This window comes from Coturnix japonica, chromosome 1 (assembly GCF_001577835.2).
Source record: "Coturnix japonica isolate 7356 chromosome 1, Coturnix japonica 2.1, whole genome shotgun sequence".
Taxonomy (NCBI): Eukaryota; Metazoa; Chordata; class Aves; order Galliformes; family Phasianidae; genus Coturnix; species Coturnix japonica.
Window position 1 is genome coordinate 99089023 of NC_029516.1, and position 16379 is coordinate 99105401.

At 39.9% G+C, this 16379-nt stretch overlaps 1 protein-coding gene across 4 annotated transcripts in view; it reads right to left on the reverse strand.

Annotated features, from left to right (window-relative positions):
- Window positions 1–136: 136 nt before the first annotated feature.
- Window positions 137–16379, reverse strand: part of HSF2BP (heat shock transcription factor 2 binding protein) — a 32428-nt gene continuing 16185 nt past the window's right edge. For 2 of the 4 annotated variants that reach the window (XM_015883688.2, XM_015883680.2), the window contains exons 6-8: window positions 16088–16205; window positions 10650–10753; window positions 2115–2821 (exon numbers count right to left, since the gene is read on the reverse strand). In XM_015883688.2, coding sequence (XP_015739174.1) covers window positions 2613–2821; window positions 10650–10753; window positions 16088–16205 — 431 coding nt within the window. In that variant the 3' untranslated portion in view covers window positions 2115–2612. Of the gene's footprint in view, window positions 883–2114; window positions 2822–5075; window positions 8706–10649; window positions 10754–16087; window positions 16206–16379 lie in introns of those variants that run through there. The other 2 variants (XM_015883706.2, XM_015883697.2) reach the window with 2 other exon arrangements.

Sequence of the window (16379 nt, forward strand, 5' to 3'; positions counted from 1 at the left end):
AGCTGAATTTCTTAAGTTGCAAGCAATATGTTTAGGGGATCCTCATTTACTTCTCCTTTGCGTCAATCATCAGCATCAAATAAGAAAAGTGAGCATTTCCCAGGAGTGTCAGCGAACTGACGCAATTTCAGCAGCTTTGTACGCAGTATATAAAACTCAAAGGAGTAAAGTTCAATTTTAATTGTGCAGCTGATACCGTGAAGTAAACAGGCGTTTTCTTTCTAAAGACTTTTAAAACAGATTTTTAATCTTTTGGGACCAGCTCAGCCTAAGAGTCAAATTCTACTTTCAGCTATAAATCTATAAATCACTGTAAATCTAAAGTAACTCGGATAATCTTCTCAATCCAACACCAAACTCACATTTTCTTCTTTGCTGAAACTTTGAGATTGTGCAATGGAGGAAACGCTTGATGGAATAACTCCAGACTTTGAACAGGGCTACAGAAACTGCTGCTTTGATTGTCTGAACTGCCTTTTCTCCTGCAAGCCAGTAACGAGGCTGATTAGTTTCTAATCAGAAGAATCCCACCTCTTTATCAGTTTGATACAGAAAAAACAACGTTCTAAACCCAGCATTTCCAAACCATACATTGACTCTGGTTCTAAACCAGCAAAACTTTCTAGTTTCTCAGTTTTAGGTTGAAACTTTTCAGCAAAATGGAACCTGAGATCTATAATGCTTATGCTAACAGGTCTTGGACCAAACCGGTGTCATACTGTGTTCCATGTTCAATTTGGAAATGTTTCACAGATGGAGTGAGTCTTTCTTATTCATCCATTTTGCAGAATAAAACCCTCAGGATAGAATCAAAACGACTTTCTTGAGGTAGTTGGATCACTGATGGCTTGATTCTGAAGAAATGGTCCTGGTGAGCTGTGCCTGAAAAATAAAGCATCCAAGAGACAATCTCTGATCTCTCTATAAAAACTTTCTAAGGGTAAAACTGGCACATTCCTAGGCTGGCTCACCTAGCACATCCCATGCAGTCACTTTGGGTGGACATGGTTTCATAATAGAAGGGCTGGAAGGGACAGAAAGGTGTCCAAGAAAAGTCTCAAATCTACAGGATGTGAGGCTTCACCAGTTCTGCTCACTGACCTAGTTTTCTTCTTTTTAATGTTATTTATTGGCTTCCAAAGATTTGATGAAAGACTTTCATGAACAGATATCCATTAAATTAAAAGTGGAAGCCCCTTAGTGCTTTCATGAGTTGATATTCTGGGAAATGACAGGTCATCACTCTGATCCATTTAGGATTAAACTCTAGGAGATATGACTAGGAAGGCAAGATAAGAAAACAAATCCAAAGAAAGCACACTTTAAAAAAGATTTAAAGTCTTCCAAAAATTGGCACCTGGCAGGTTCAATGTACCCTTGAATCAGACACTGCAGAACTCCATGCATCCCTTCTGTGTGAGATCAGTATCTTCATGTGAAGCAGTCCCAAATCAGACAGCTACTGCTTGTCATACTCGACAACTACTTCCAGTAATTTTAAGCTGGTGTCTGACATTTCTAACTGTGAGCATTCATCGTTCTGCAAAAAGCCTAATGGAAATGCTTTCACACTGATACTTAGACAGTATTTAAATCCTATATGTTTTCGGTACTGTTGGACTAAAAGATGTCTACTCTGTGTTTTGTTGGCACGTCAGATCCACAGCTGAGGTGCCATAACTTTAGTACTTTGCTACCACAGCATTGCATTTCTCATTCACTACTCCTTCAAATACAGCATCATCTAACTGGCTGTGTTTCTATCATCAAAGAAATTGACATTTTTTTCTCTAAAACACACAAGCAAATTCTACCAGTGCAAAGCACACAAACGTCTGTATGTATGTACCGCTGAGGTAAGCAAGTTATACAAAGCTGCTTTAACAACAAACACAGTTTTGAGGGGATGCAATGCTGCTCGTGACAGAGAAGCTGTTAATTCTAGCATCTTCTGCACACCGGGTGCCACAAACAACAGTAATTAATATCCTTTGTTCAGGGCTTTTGAAAAAACAATGGCTCCATTTCTAGTACTCTTGGCAACCACAGAATGAATTGATTTGCAGTTCCAGTGAGTCTGAATGCAAATTTTGAAAACAGAATCCATCACGTGCTTGAGAATTTGAAATTTATTTTATTAAAATGCAAAAAGAGAGGAGAAATAACATCAATAAAACCAGAACCTGGGATGCATTCCAACACAGAATTATGGAAAGCAACAAAGTTTTCTTCCAGTATAATAATTCTTAAGGATGGACTGAAATGATTAAATACTACTCCAATAAACAACACGTCATCAATGGGTGAGATGACCACTCTACTCCCTTTATGTGATAAATAGACAACATAACCTGTATCACTTTGGAAATCCATCATCAATGAAACTCTGCCACAAGAAATGAAGTCTTTCCCATCTCTACCACATTGCCTACTTGGACATCCACAACCCAACACATTTTCCTCAGCATTTTTGTACCTGGATTGCCTGATTTCATAAAGAAATTTTGTCAGAGGAATTTACGTAGACAATTTTTCAGTCAAGACAATTTCTAATAACTCCCACAGCACAGAAATATAGGAAAGACATAAGCAGTTGGTGTCACAGAGCTCTTCTATGCTTCATACTCAAGTATTTTAAGATCTTCAAGTAGTTCTTTTGCAAGTGCTTGCAGTTCCGCATTGCGGCTCTTTGACAGTGTAATGATACGTTGAAATGGCAAAGTATCACGCATCTCACAGGCTGACTTGGCTAATACTTCTGGCTCCAGAATCACAGATTGGAGGAGCCGCAGAACATGCAGACAAACTTCTGTATCCGGGTCTAGAAGTGGGAGAGGAAAGAATCCAGTGCTTGTTAGAAGTGAGTCCAAATAAAGGAAAAAAGTCGTACACTGCCATTTCTCATGACTCAACACACTGGCAGGGAATAACTGAAGTGTCATAATTTGCAGATGCCATTTGGTGCTGGCTGGTTGGCTCCAGAAGGAACCTGAAACAACAGCTTTGCCCTCTTCAGCAGCTCGTACTCAATAGTGTTTGGGAGGAACAGACAACCAGAAACCTCGCTCTTATCTTTCAGATGTTGAAAAGGCTACAAATAAGGGAATTTATCAGCTCAGATTTACTCAGTCAGTAGCCAAGTCATACCGTTGGGTGCAATCCAATTTAAGAGCACAACAAGCTCTATCCCATGACTAATTAGACTTAAAAAACAAACAGAACAACTAATCAAATCAGCAGTAAAACACAAGGCTTTCCTTTAATTTTTTTACATAAGCCTTCAGATTTCTTCGAAGCTCAATACAACATTAATCTTTACAAAACCTTCTCGGTAACAATGCATCAGCCTTTCAGTTTAAATCAGTCTTCATGAAAGCGAAATTGGTACTGAAGATCGGCATTGTTGCATCACAGAAATTTAGTAAGGAAGACCTTTGAGTGGTCTAAGCTAAGAAGACATAACAACTCCGCTGTTATGAATACAAGATGCATTTTTAGATACTCAAACATTAGGAGCATTATCTTTTCATTGTTCACAACAGTCCATTTGCATTTACTTGCTTATAATTTTACCAAAGGCATCTCATAGGAAGTTCCCTATTCTGGGTACTCCAAATGAAAATGTATAATACAGTTTTATGGCTGAAGAAGTTATTTGTTCCATTTGCACATCATTTAGGTGTTCGTTGTTAGTGTGCCCAGTCTTCAGCCAGCCTTCAATAAAGCCACGTGCCAGAATTTGGGGAGAAATAAGCTCAGATCACACTGCACATGACATGACCACGGAGACCAAATTCTCACTGGAGCAGCATAAATGTGGTGCAGCAACAAACCATGTTGTGCTGAATTGTAAGGTAAAGCGTTTGGTGGGCTGAGTCAAATTCTTTTATTTGTTGGATTATTTAATAACAACAAGTATAACCTGGAAAGGGGTAAGGAGAATTACCCATTAAAGCATAAGGAGAAATGTAATAGCATCCATGGGAGAAAATGGGATGAGATGGACAGTGAAAATAACTATGACTTTAAGCACAAAACTGTCTGTTCAGATGGGAATTTTTAAGCAATTCCCACTGTCACATCACCAAAGAACAATATTAAAAATTGTGACATCTGATCTACACCCACAAGACAGCCACTCCCTTTTTTTCCCCATTTTCGGTCAATAAATGAAATTTGTAGCTATTTTCTACCACATCTTCTTCACGATTTAAAGCGTAAACATGAAAACATGACTAAAAGCTTCTTCCTTCCATTCCTTCCATTTCCATCTTCATGCCTACCAGTCTTTTTATTGTTTGTTTTTTAATTCTAAATTTTATTTATGTGTTTATTTGTGTATTAATTGCCCCCTTTATTTGTACTTAGAATTATTCTGCATTTCTTCACAGGAAATAGCAGCAATAAAACACACGCAAATAGGCTGAAAGAAGCTTTTGGGAGCGAAATCTATGTATCTCATTACAGTCTTCCTCTGTGAGAGATTATCCCTCCATAATAAAGACATTAATACTTGTAGTGACTTGCAATACTGCTGGGAAGCTTCATGTATGTAAGCTCTCATATACCCCTGGATAAATGGTGCTTCATTATTAATGCTGTCAAATGCATCTATTTTACTATTATCTGCAAGAGTTTTAAAAGCTGGACAAAATAAAGAATTGATTAAGAACCAAGTGATAGCTGGGGAGGTAATAAAGTCAGGACCTGTAGGAGATCAGGAAATGAACTCCAGCTTGACTAGCAACAGTATTTTCCAATAAGTGAGGAGGTTCTAGGAAGAATCTTCAACAGCAGCCAGAGAAGCCCAATGGCTTGACTCACTCTAACAAGGAAGGAAATGATTCTGCACCAGAAGATGACATAATATGCATTTAACCTCCAGTTTCCACTGTTGTGCATGTGTCGTGAGTTGGCTTGAATTAAATGAGTACAGATGCCTCAGAATATAAATCCTTAAGATTACACATGATTTTGAGAATAGTACTACAGATAATCATGTTTTCTAAGAGGATTTTTTAGACTAACCCTAGAAATCTTACTCTTCCCTCTTCAACATCTTCGGAGGCTTTTTCTAAAACTCCCATCTAGAGAATAGTTACAAGAAATGCAAGGAATCTTCATTATTCAGCACTGTGTATTTCAATAGCTTCCAGATTTAGCCATTTCTACACTAGCTGAGTAACATCTTGTTTGTACAAGATCAAAAAAAAAACAACCACACACACACACACAAAAACAAACCAAAAAGCCTCAGCTGCAATCAAATCACTGCTTCATATCCTCCCAACAACTAGCACACGCATCTCCTGCACTAAAACTTCAGAACTACAGTCATTATTTCTGGGCAACAGGGTAAGAAATCAAGCTGCTTGCCTCAGTCGGGGATCACATGCGGAGCGTAAGCCTACTGCCATCACAAAGTGCTGATGCAATTTTAACAAGGTATTGAAGCTGCTGGAGTTTTGCTGACGTTCTGTGAGCTGCCAGCACCACTGTTTGATGTCACTGGCTTTCAGTCACTGACAAAAGCAACTGATAACGTGGACAGATTTTAGTCACATCTGTCATTAGCACCATGCTCTCAGATGAACTGTTCCCTACAGCGGGATTTAAGTAATTGCATTACATCAATGCTAAACAGCTTATCTACAATTGGCTCTGAGCTGCATGAACTCCATTTACACGTGCCCGTACCATTCCCTGGCCACCTGAGTGTAAGATTTATTACCAGCAAGCAGTTTACAGCTATGCCTATGTACGAGAGCAATATTTCAAAAGCTTCCCATTATTGCTGCTAATGTAATTCAATTCAATCACTGTCTGATTCTAGCATAAAGGGACAACCTCTCTCTTTCCTTTTTATGAACCTGTCAGACTGACTACGTTTGCAGTGGGTCTAATAGAGAAAGATAGGGCCACAGCTAGTCCCATGTAAGATCTTTCCACAGTGCTAACACTGGTGGAGCTGAGCCAGTATCTGCAGCAGTGCGGAGTTTTCCGGACACTTTCATAATGCTGATTGGTCTGAGAGCCAAGAGGTGTTGCAACACAGACACCATGTGGGGAAGAAACAAGGAGAACATTGTGGCAGGAAAAAGAATGGCCTTGCTGTTGCAACTCCTATGGATGCAAATGCATTTTCACCCTGCAAAACATTCTCTCCAGCTCCTGCAGAGCAGCTGGATTTGCTTCAGTCTGCTCCCTGGCCAAGCAACTGCTTTCACGTTCACACACAGAGTTCAGCTCAACAGAAATCCCCACTCCCCTACAGATACATCCTTGTCATACTTTCAACAGGGAAATCCTTGAGGGAGACTATAGCAGCAAATGCAGACCCAATTTGTCTGACTGCTACATAAAGGGCTGAGAGTGAAAAGGAACTCACACAGATGTGGCCCTGCAGCTGACAGACTCCTGAGTGAGCTGTTAGGTGCGTTCTCCAGCTTCAATCAATCCTAATTTGGGCATCTGAGGACTCCCAAAATAGCTACTGAACAACAGCAGACCAAACCAGTGCTTTACAGTGACATATGCATTCACCAGAGTTAAAGTTCCTTCTGTATATTCACAAAAGGAAAACCACTGCCAGCTGGGAGCAAGAACATCAATTTGCACGGCTCTGATGTTAAGAAGGAGGATCTAGTTGAGAAACTCCTCCTCAGATGGTAAGGACAGCCTCTCGGGGCTCAGCAGGAGCTCTACTTAGACAAACAGCATTTGCTGCTTAGAGAAGAGCAGGGGAAAAGGGCAAGCTTTCAGTGAGACCTCCTCTAGCCACTCTCCCAGCTTCTCAGCTAGCAGTGGTTCAGAGACTTTCTGTGTCAGAGCTGACATCTTTCCATTCAAGAAAATGGATGTGTTCTTTAAGGACTAGTAGGGTAACCCTCTCCTTAAGACAGCGCAAAGGATATGAAACTGCTGAGAGTTTGAAAAACTGGTAACTGAGGTTTTGATTTACCAACCAAAATTTGTTTTAATACAGACACTGATTCATAAATAGAAGATCTCTGTTTGTCCAGATGTCTGTTAAATAACATGCTGCCATGCATTTAACCTGAATTTCCAAAATTCTGACAGCTATAACCAATCCAAAAAGAAAAGAAAGGCTTTATAAGCCTTCAGGGTTAGTCATGAAAAGCAAATACAGAAGGTTGCAGGCAGCAAAATGAGAATGTGCTTCATATAGACATTTATAACAGAGACCGTCATTTGCAAAGAATTTGGATAAACAAGGTTAGATTTCTGTATGGAACTGTGGTGGAGGAAACTGAAGGGAGAGATGTAAGATTAGTCATATGTCTCTTGTCTTTTGTTTAATGAAGTACCTGGAGCAATTTCCCAGCAAGGATGGGAAATGTCATTGACATAATCTCTCTGAATTCCACTTCTCTCATACGTCCAACAAGAACAAGAACTGCAATATATGGTGAAATAATAATAATAATAATAATAAGGTAGATACATAGTTCCAAAAAAAAAAAAAAAAAAAAAAAAGAAGAAGAAGAAAAAAGTGAAGAGCCCAGACCAATTATCTCCAGTACTCATTTGTTCGTAGATGCTCTGTAAGGTTAAAAATGAAATACATAAACTCAGGTAACAACTGAGCTGACTCCAACATCTTCAAAAGACCCTTTGCAGGGAAAAGTCTACCCCTTTGAAAATGGCAGATTGAAAGTCTTAATGCATCTACAGAAGTAAAGCACCAGCAATAAAATACCAACAAATCTCAAGAGGATTTCTATCTAAAGTTATATAACTTCTCTTTCTACTGCTGAGGACAGAGCTTCCTGAAATCTGAAAGTTACATAAAACCTTTAGCCAAGATATCAACACAGGGACAGCAGATGGAGATGGAGAAAACTAAAGCTGCCTATATCCTCCAAGACAGCAGCAGCTGCTCTACACACAAATGGTGCTCCACAAGAAGAGAAACCTACTAATTCCACAAGCTGCTTCACAGACAGAAATCTGAGTCATCATCCACACATTTTTATGCTGGCACCAGGCTGGGAAGATACAGGTAGGAATAGGTGACAGCTATTCAAGAATACAACAGCTGCATAGTTATGGGACTGTTTTCTTCAGTGATCACCGCTGCTTATTAAAAGATGCCCCACCTTTCAGGCAGTACTTAATACGGGGGCAAAAAAGAGGATGAGAACAGGGTATGTAATACTAAGGCTGCACAGTTCTGCATTACCTTCAGAAAGTTTTTGTTTTTCACCTGTTTTCAGTATAGCCTCCAGCAGAAGGAGCTATTAGGAATTCTTTTTTAGTGCACGTGAAGACATTCTGGCTCATCCAAATTTTCTAAAGACAGAGAACATACAAAACCCCTTCATTGTTAACATTCTTTCTCCATTAGGAATCATTACTAGGTTTGCCTCTTTTCTCTTAGCATCCATATGTTCAGTGTCCCAGCATACTTCAAAAAAGTCTACCAGACAATCAGAATCAAACCACTCTTTGCTTTAGATACATACAAGAGAGAACAAAGAGAATCCAGTTATCATGTGTGTTTGCTCTCTTCTTCACTTAATGAGAAGGACATTCTTCCTCGGGGGACAAGAAGACTGGGAAGCGACTGAAAATTCGGAGAAAGAACTTGAGAGATTTATCTGTTGTATACAAGCAATTGGCCTTGATGTATAGTCTGAGATCACGGACACTTGTCAATTGGCGACAGCAAACAGGATGATTCTCTGAAAATTAAAAAAAAGGCAGAGGATGCTTTCAGAGGACTCTCTTTGTGAGAGCAATGATAAAGGCTTAGAAATCTGTGGAACGCTGAATCATCTCTCAAGCCTCAGCCTAAACAATCTTTGAAGAAGCTTCCTGTAGGACGGCAGCATATATGGGACGCTCTGACAGCAAACCGTATTGCTCGGTTCTCTTGCATGGAAAAAACATATAAGACTTTACACAGTGGCAACTCCAGATGTTTATAATCTAATCAAGGCCAGCAGAAGGTGAAGATCCTGACTGCAGAAACAGTAGAGAAGCAAGCGCGTGAGAAAGCTACTGACAAGTTCAGAGGTTGATTAAATGTAGAGAAAATGACAGCGATCTCATACAAAATGACTAAAACAAGACTGCATCTTGGATCCAACCTCTCATCCGACATACAAACGAGTCAGCCATCTCCCTTGACAGTAAGCAGACTTCCTCTCAAGTCAAAAGTCTGAACTAGCAGATGTGGGTTATCTGAACATCTTCCTCCTTTGCTGTAGCTGGAGGAATTTATTATCAAAACATGAGGGAATTAGCCATGCCCATCTTTTCCTTCCACAACCCAGCCCACACACGATTAACAGTATCAAAATGTAAAGTAGCCTTTCAATTTCCTATTGCCACTAACAGCAGTCAATTATTAACAACTGTGCCCTGTTTTATTCTCTTGCATGACCTGGGAGCCTCCTTCAAACAAAAGACTGCATCAAACAAGATCAGCTTCTTTATCTTATCACAAAATTGAGAAGGGCACACTTGGGAATTTAGACAAGGTTTTTGAAGTTTCCATTTGTTGTTTTCAGCTTGCTTGTTTGTTTTACTAGAGCAAAGCTTATGTGTATTAGGCAGACATGAAGTAAAGGAAAAATCTGAACTAGCACATGTTCAGCTTCTACATACAGCAGAATGAAGGATGATATACGCAAAGTACTCCCTGAGAACATAATTCTTCTCAAATGACATTAAAAAGCTGTAAAAACAGGTGTTTTTCAACAGTGTTACAAGGATTACTTCATCTTCTGAGATCACAGAAGAGCCTATGGCAGTGCAAAGCTGTAAGTTCCTCAGTGAAAAGCACAGCTACCATCATTTTCCTTAAAATAGTTGAGAGAACTGTGGGAAATACAAACAACTTCCAGTTTACAAGCCCAAGTCGAAGCTTTTTAAAAACATCAATATGAATTTAGTTCCTTGAAAAAGTAGATGCAACCTCTGCCACTTCAGCTACCTTCTGTATTTACTTCTTGTACTGCAGCAGGGTTCTGCACAGCAATGCGGAGTGCAGAGATGACCAGCCTCCCCGATACTATGAAATGAACACCAAAAATATTCTCATGGACAAGCCACAGTAACCTCAGAAACCCGAGACAGAGCAAACTCAAGTTGCAGTTCACATGCAGGACACTGTCATGGCTCTGTAGTTAATGTGCTCCTTACTGTCCCTTATGAGCTATGCACTCAGCTGCCAGCCAAGTTCCAATGCGTGCCAGCAACGTCAATCTCAGCTGGCTCCTACGCAGGGATTTGAGGCCTCTGAAAGAGCACTTCTCCCAAATGTCCCGGAACACAGTTACCTTTTCCCCTGTTGTATTTCAGTGATCCTAGTTTCACTCAGGTTTTAAAGTTGGTATATAGAAATGCAGGTGGCTTTCCTAATGCACTTTGAAACATCTCACTGTTCCTTCTTTTTAATATCATCCATACATTTTGTATTAATGGAGTATTACATACAGTTACCAAAAAGGTTGTGTGAAATGCACACCTCCTCCCTTTATTTGCCTTTGTTGTTTACTTGTAATCTGACAAAAGCTTCACACAATCAGGTTATGGACATAAATTTCTCTTTTGTATTTGCAATATTCCCACAATCTACAATCCCCGAAGCTACAATTTACAAGGTTCTTAGAGCAACTTACCATTCAAGAGCCACCAAAGCAAAGGAATAAAACCTGGACTTTCACTGATGTACTTCAAGCCTTTCAAGTTGATACTCACATTGTAAAGTGACATCAGCATTAGCCTAAAATTGAAAGGAAAAAGAAGTGTTATTTTCTTATTTCTTTGCATCTTTTGTCATCTCTTGCTTCTTATGCCCTTAGCTTCTTATGTATTGATGCTGAAGTGTCACTTCATCATTTATACTTTGAGAACAGAAACAAGTCTCAAATGCTATCGAAACAATGTTGTGCAAAACCTTGTCTCTACAGTAGGATCACATATATCACTCCTGTAGAAAAATATACCACTGAAAGGCTCATCAAACTCTGAGAGATGCCTTACATGAAAGATCATCCAATCCCTCCTGCTATACACAGGGTTACCACAAGAACAGGTAGCCCAAGGCCTCATCTAACCAGACGTTGCTGGCCTGTAAATGGAAACCCTGCTGTGAAAAAACAACACTGTTCATCTCTTTAAATGTCACCGCAGGCTTTTCTATTTATTCTGCCTTTGGGAATCCTGATTGATTAGGTTCAGTTCACAAGTGGAAAGACATCTGGCTTTTTTTTTTTTGGTTTGTTTTAAGTCAACAGAGCCAGACTTCAATTTGGCCATAAACTGTGCTCTTAGCATAAATCAACATAGGACAGCACAGGCCAAATGCTACTCTTACCCACACCTCTTCAAAACTTGTTTCCAAATGACACTTGGGCAACCTCAAAGCCTTTTTTCTTTTTCCTAGGAGGTGATTTCTTTTCGTCTTTTATTACGGTCATTCAGGTTGACAAAGAACCCATATGTTGTCTTCTTGGTTAACAAATACCGCCTATGGTCTTGCAGCTAAAAAAGAATTTACTTAATTGAGAAGTGAAAAAAAAATCTAACGTGACACCTTTGACAAATTGACACCAAGACTTCCAATTAAGTTACTGCAAACACAAAAGGCTTCAGTAAGATCAGGAACTTAAAAAATCTGAAAACCATCAGGAAAGGGGGTGGGGGGGCGGTGGGGGTGGCTGATTACAGGCACCAATCACCTCAGCCTCAGCTACATCAGTGCTGATGTAATGCTGTAAGTCACAGGACGCTACACATAGAAATGGCATCTTTGCCAGTTTGCGCACATAAAGTGCCTAGGCCAGAATGTAGTTTTAGCTGCTTCAGATTGCTGGACAAATGTGGTACCCTGAGACTCCAAATGCATCTCTACTTTCCAGTGCTAGAACTACTAACACTCAAGGCAGAGGATTTTGTTGACAGTGAACCTCCTCCTGCAGCTTCTGCTGAACTAGGTTTTGCTTTCAAATGCTCGATGCAGATGCATCCTATTTATTTTTCAAAAATGGCAACAAGCAAGTCAGTGTTCTGGACAATGAAAAGGGAAGATGAACAAACACAGCTCCTGTAACATTTACAGAACACAAGATGATACCCACTCAGAACATTGTGCTGGGTCTCATGCAAAACAACTGTACAGAAACAGGAGCAGGTAGGAATTCTCTGCTCTGTTCTGGGATCAACTTGGCTGCTGCTACTGTCTCTCATGACTGTGATAAAGCTGCCTGTTATCCAACTGGCACCATTTCCAAACAAGAGGGAAATAATGTTACTCCTAACAGCCTTCACATCTCACATCCCATTCTTAAGTGAATGTGGCGTAAGTTAATCTGCCATCAGCAGAGTTTCCAACAGTCTCCATGCATATCTTCATACAGCAGGAGAGGAAAGCAACACAACTCAGTGTAGTCTGCAGTGGAAGATAAGCTACATTAACTGCTGCACTGCTACAGGTTTGATCACTTAGGCTCTTAAGTAGTTAGAAACAAGAGCAATAGATTATTAAATCTACTGCATCAGTGGCCATCAGTAAGCAGTGAGAGGTGCTGTGGAATTGAATTTGCAGCCATAAAGCCCACACGCTCCTTTTCATATGGCTCCTGCAGCTCTTAATGCAATCCAGAATCCAAGCCCTGACAAAGGAGCACAGTTGTAATTACATCTAATCAGCCAGAATTAAAATGATCAAAAAAACAATACCTCACAATGGAAAGTGCTAATATTTCTCAACAATTTCTTTCATCATTAATCTGTTTGACATTTACAGATAGAAATAAAGTGACGTAAAGAGATACTGCCATGTTTGTATTTTTCTTTTACTTGTTTGCTACGTGCAGACAAAAGAGACTGAGTGATGGTGCTGATCCAGGGAAGCACTGTGGTTTGCAGTGTCACAACAGGACCTAACCCATCCCACTAACCAGCTGTAAGGGCCTGCAGTAGCATATTATTACTAATTAAACATACATGAGCACAACACAGAAACTTTTCCAGGCCCTTCATACCAGTTTCATCACTAGTTCCTGCACATTTTAGTAAGTACTTTTTGCAATCCATATTTTTATTGAAGGAAACCTGACATACAGCATGACTTCACAGACAGTATTTTCTGCTTGGAGCGCGGAGGGTTTTTTAGCTATGTGCCTCATAGTCTTCATGTTTAGGCAATTTCAAAATGATTAACATTGTGTACTACTGTACCTGTCACTGCTTTAAAATCTACAGCTAAAGGTCCTTTTCTTTTGCTTAACAGATGGGATTAATACATAAAGTGAAATATTCTTAGTGGCTCCTTCCAAGTTCTACGTGAGCAAAGCTGAAGATTCCTATCAATTTAATTATAGACATAAACAATTGTGTAAATGCTTACTGACCACCTAACAATTACTAATGTTGATCAAAGCCTACAGCAACGCCATCTAAAATCCTTCACACCACTGCTATTTCAGAAAGGCAATAAAAAGGTCATGAGATTTCAGTGCTAGCACTCACACAGAAGCTTTAGTTATACGGATAGCACAGTATTGCTAGAATAACTGGAAACTTTTCCTGTAAATGTTTTATTTATACGTTGTTAGAACAACAAGACCAAAAATTCTCACAGGATCGCTAGAACTAAAAGAGGGAAAGAAGAGAACTCCTCTTTCCAGTTTACTTGGTGTTCGATTCTACTGTGTGCAGAATTAGTCACAGTCTCCCCCGATTTGTCACACAGTAAAGAAAAATACTTTTGAAAATAGGAGATAGAAAAGAATTTTAAAGCAAAGAAACTGAGCAAGGGACAAACACATCCTTGAAAATACGAAGCCAAATTTTGTCTTTTATTGCTTAAATGTTAAGTCAGTGATTTCTTCCCATGTAATGCAGTGGTGACATTTTGAGAGAAATACACCACCTTTCCAAAACGATGGACACCTTCATCCATGAGACAGAGCTGTAAAAATGTCTGTCTGTATCTGTATATAGAATCAGAGCATCACCAAGGTCGAAGAAGACCATCAAGATCGTCCAGTCCAACCATCCACCTACCACCATTATTTCCCCATGAAACCACATACCTCAGTACATCATCTAAATGTTTCTTGTGCAAACTCAATTTACTATACCAAGAGGCTCTTCTGAATCCCTAACTGCTTCATGGCATTGATTATGTGTATCTTATTTGTACCTTACTTGTATTTCACGTGTACTGTATTTATGCTGCCGAATGGCCACAATTCACATGCAATTCTTCTGGCAGATTTTGAGATGTAATTAAAACAAAACACCATTTCAAGAGGAGGGCCTTCAAATTCAATTGCATTATGGAACTACATTAATACAACTTGAAATGTTCAAAAATCACATATCTTACCCCACAGCTTCTCATTTGCTTAAAATCTTGAGTATGTTTAGGAACAATTTCCCTCCTCCCCATAAAAGAAAATCCTTTTTTTTTTTTCTTTCAGTTGACATGCATGCTTTCAACCACTTCAGGTCCTGTCTTAGTATTTTTCCATAAATACACAAAGGCACAAACTATCTTCTCTTTCTCAAGTTGAATCTTTTAGTTGGGAACTCACAGAAAAACACTGCTGCAAGTGTTAACTAGCTTGCTTTGAGGATGATCTTCAAGACTGATGCTTGGGAAACACAGGAAATGACTGACCCCCAAAGTATCTAACTACTGCATACAGCACAGGCTGTTCAGCTTCCTTTTCACTACCCTGCAGGTAAGGGCAAAAATATTCAGAGGGCAGCTCATTCACTTGGGCTGAGTGTGCCTACTTACAGCTCCATCTCTTTGCATTGAAGGTAGGAAGAAGAACAGAAAGCCACAAGATACTTGACCACCAGCTTTCAGATAGCTGAGGTTAGGCAAGATAAAACCTATCCAAATTTAGGACCAAGCCTGATTTCATACTCATCACGTAGAAGCTGCTTAAGTACGTGCATAGAGATGCAATTGGGTTATTGTGGCTGACAAGGTTGCTGTTTGTCAGCTGAGCTGTGATAGCTAACTTGCGCATGAATTCATAGCATGTGCTCCCTGTTCAGCTATAAAAACAAAACCACGCACATTGGCTTAAACCGTCTTCAAGAACAAATTAACCACATAAAGTTCTTTACTATGAGAGTGGTGAGGTGCTGAAACAGGCTGCTCAGAGAGGCTGTGGATTCCCCATCCCTGGAGGTGTTCAAGGCCAGGTTGGATGGGGCCCTGCGCAGTCTGGTCTAGTATTAAATGGGGAGGTTGGTGGCCCTGCATGTGGCAGGGGGTTGGAGATTCATGATCTTTGAGGTCCCTTCCAACCTGGGCTGTTCTGTGATTCTATGACATGTATCGAGCTCGTGTGCACTGTGTAGCAAAAAAATAAGTACTTGATAAGCTGTGGTAATTTGCTTGCTAAAGTCATATATTCTCAGCTTTAAAAAGTCTGAGAAAGAGACACAGCTAACAACATTCTTAGTTTCTCCACTGCTTTGCAAGTACAACTTTTCCAATGGCTGACAGGTGTAACACAGGCTTTTCTTTCAACCCTCTGTCACGAAGTCCCTTGACAGGCAGCGCCTATTACAAGTACAATTGCACAGTGCCTCTGGCTACTAAGGTGGCATTAAGTAATCTAGTTCTGGCAGATTTTGAAATGTAATTAAAACAAAACACCATTTCAAAAGGAGGGCCTTCAAATCCAACAGAGCACTTTCTTCACTTGTAGCATGTAGTATTTTGCAAAAGAAATTCTTCGTAGTGGAAGAGAACAAACACAAATCCACATTTCCCACAGTTATCTCTGTTTTAAAGCTTGACCTCACACTTTCCTTATCTGACCCTCAAACTAGGAGCCCCTCCTAAGGCAGATGGGCAGTACTACAGTGCTTACGAGACTTTCAAAGGGACACAAAACGTGGATAAAGCTACCCTTGCAGGTGAACCTACTGTATTTGCAAGGAATGCTTCTATGGAAGGTTTTCCAACCGTTACGCCTTGCCTCCAGGAAAGGAAATAATGGGAAAGTGGTAACACTGCTGTTAATCACTGATCTACATTGAAAGGAAATGTTTTTCATGTGGAAGAAAAAAAAAGCCATCATACACTTTAAACTTTGTACAGAGTCCCGGCTTCAACTCTCCCAGGAGGTGCATCATTGTGTCCAATAGGTCACGACTTGAACTGACCAAGAACTCACGGCCACATGCCAGTGCAGCCACATCTGTGAGAGAACACAAAATATCACCATAAAATTCATGTTTCAAACAAAAGTTCATGATAATTACCAGAACAAGTAAAAAAATGTCAGCTGTGATGAACGAGCTATTGTATCTGTGTAAGCGTGAAACTACATCCATCGTCAGAGCAAATACTGAAGCAGCAAATGATACTGATC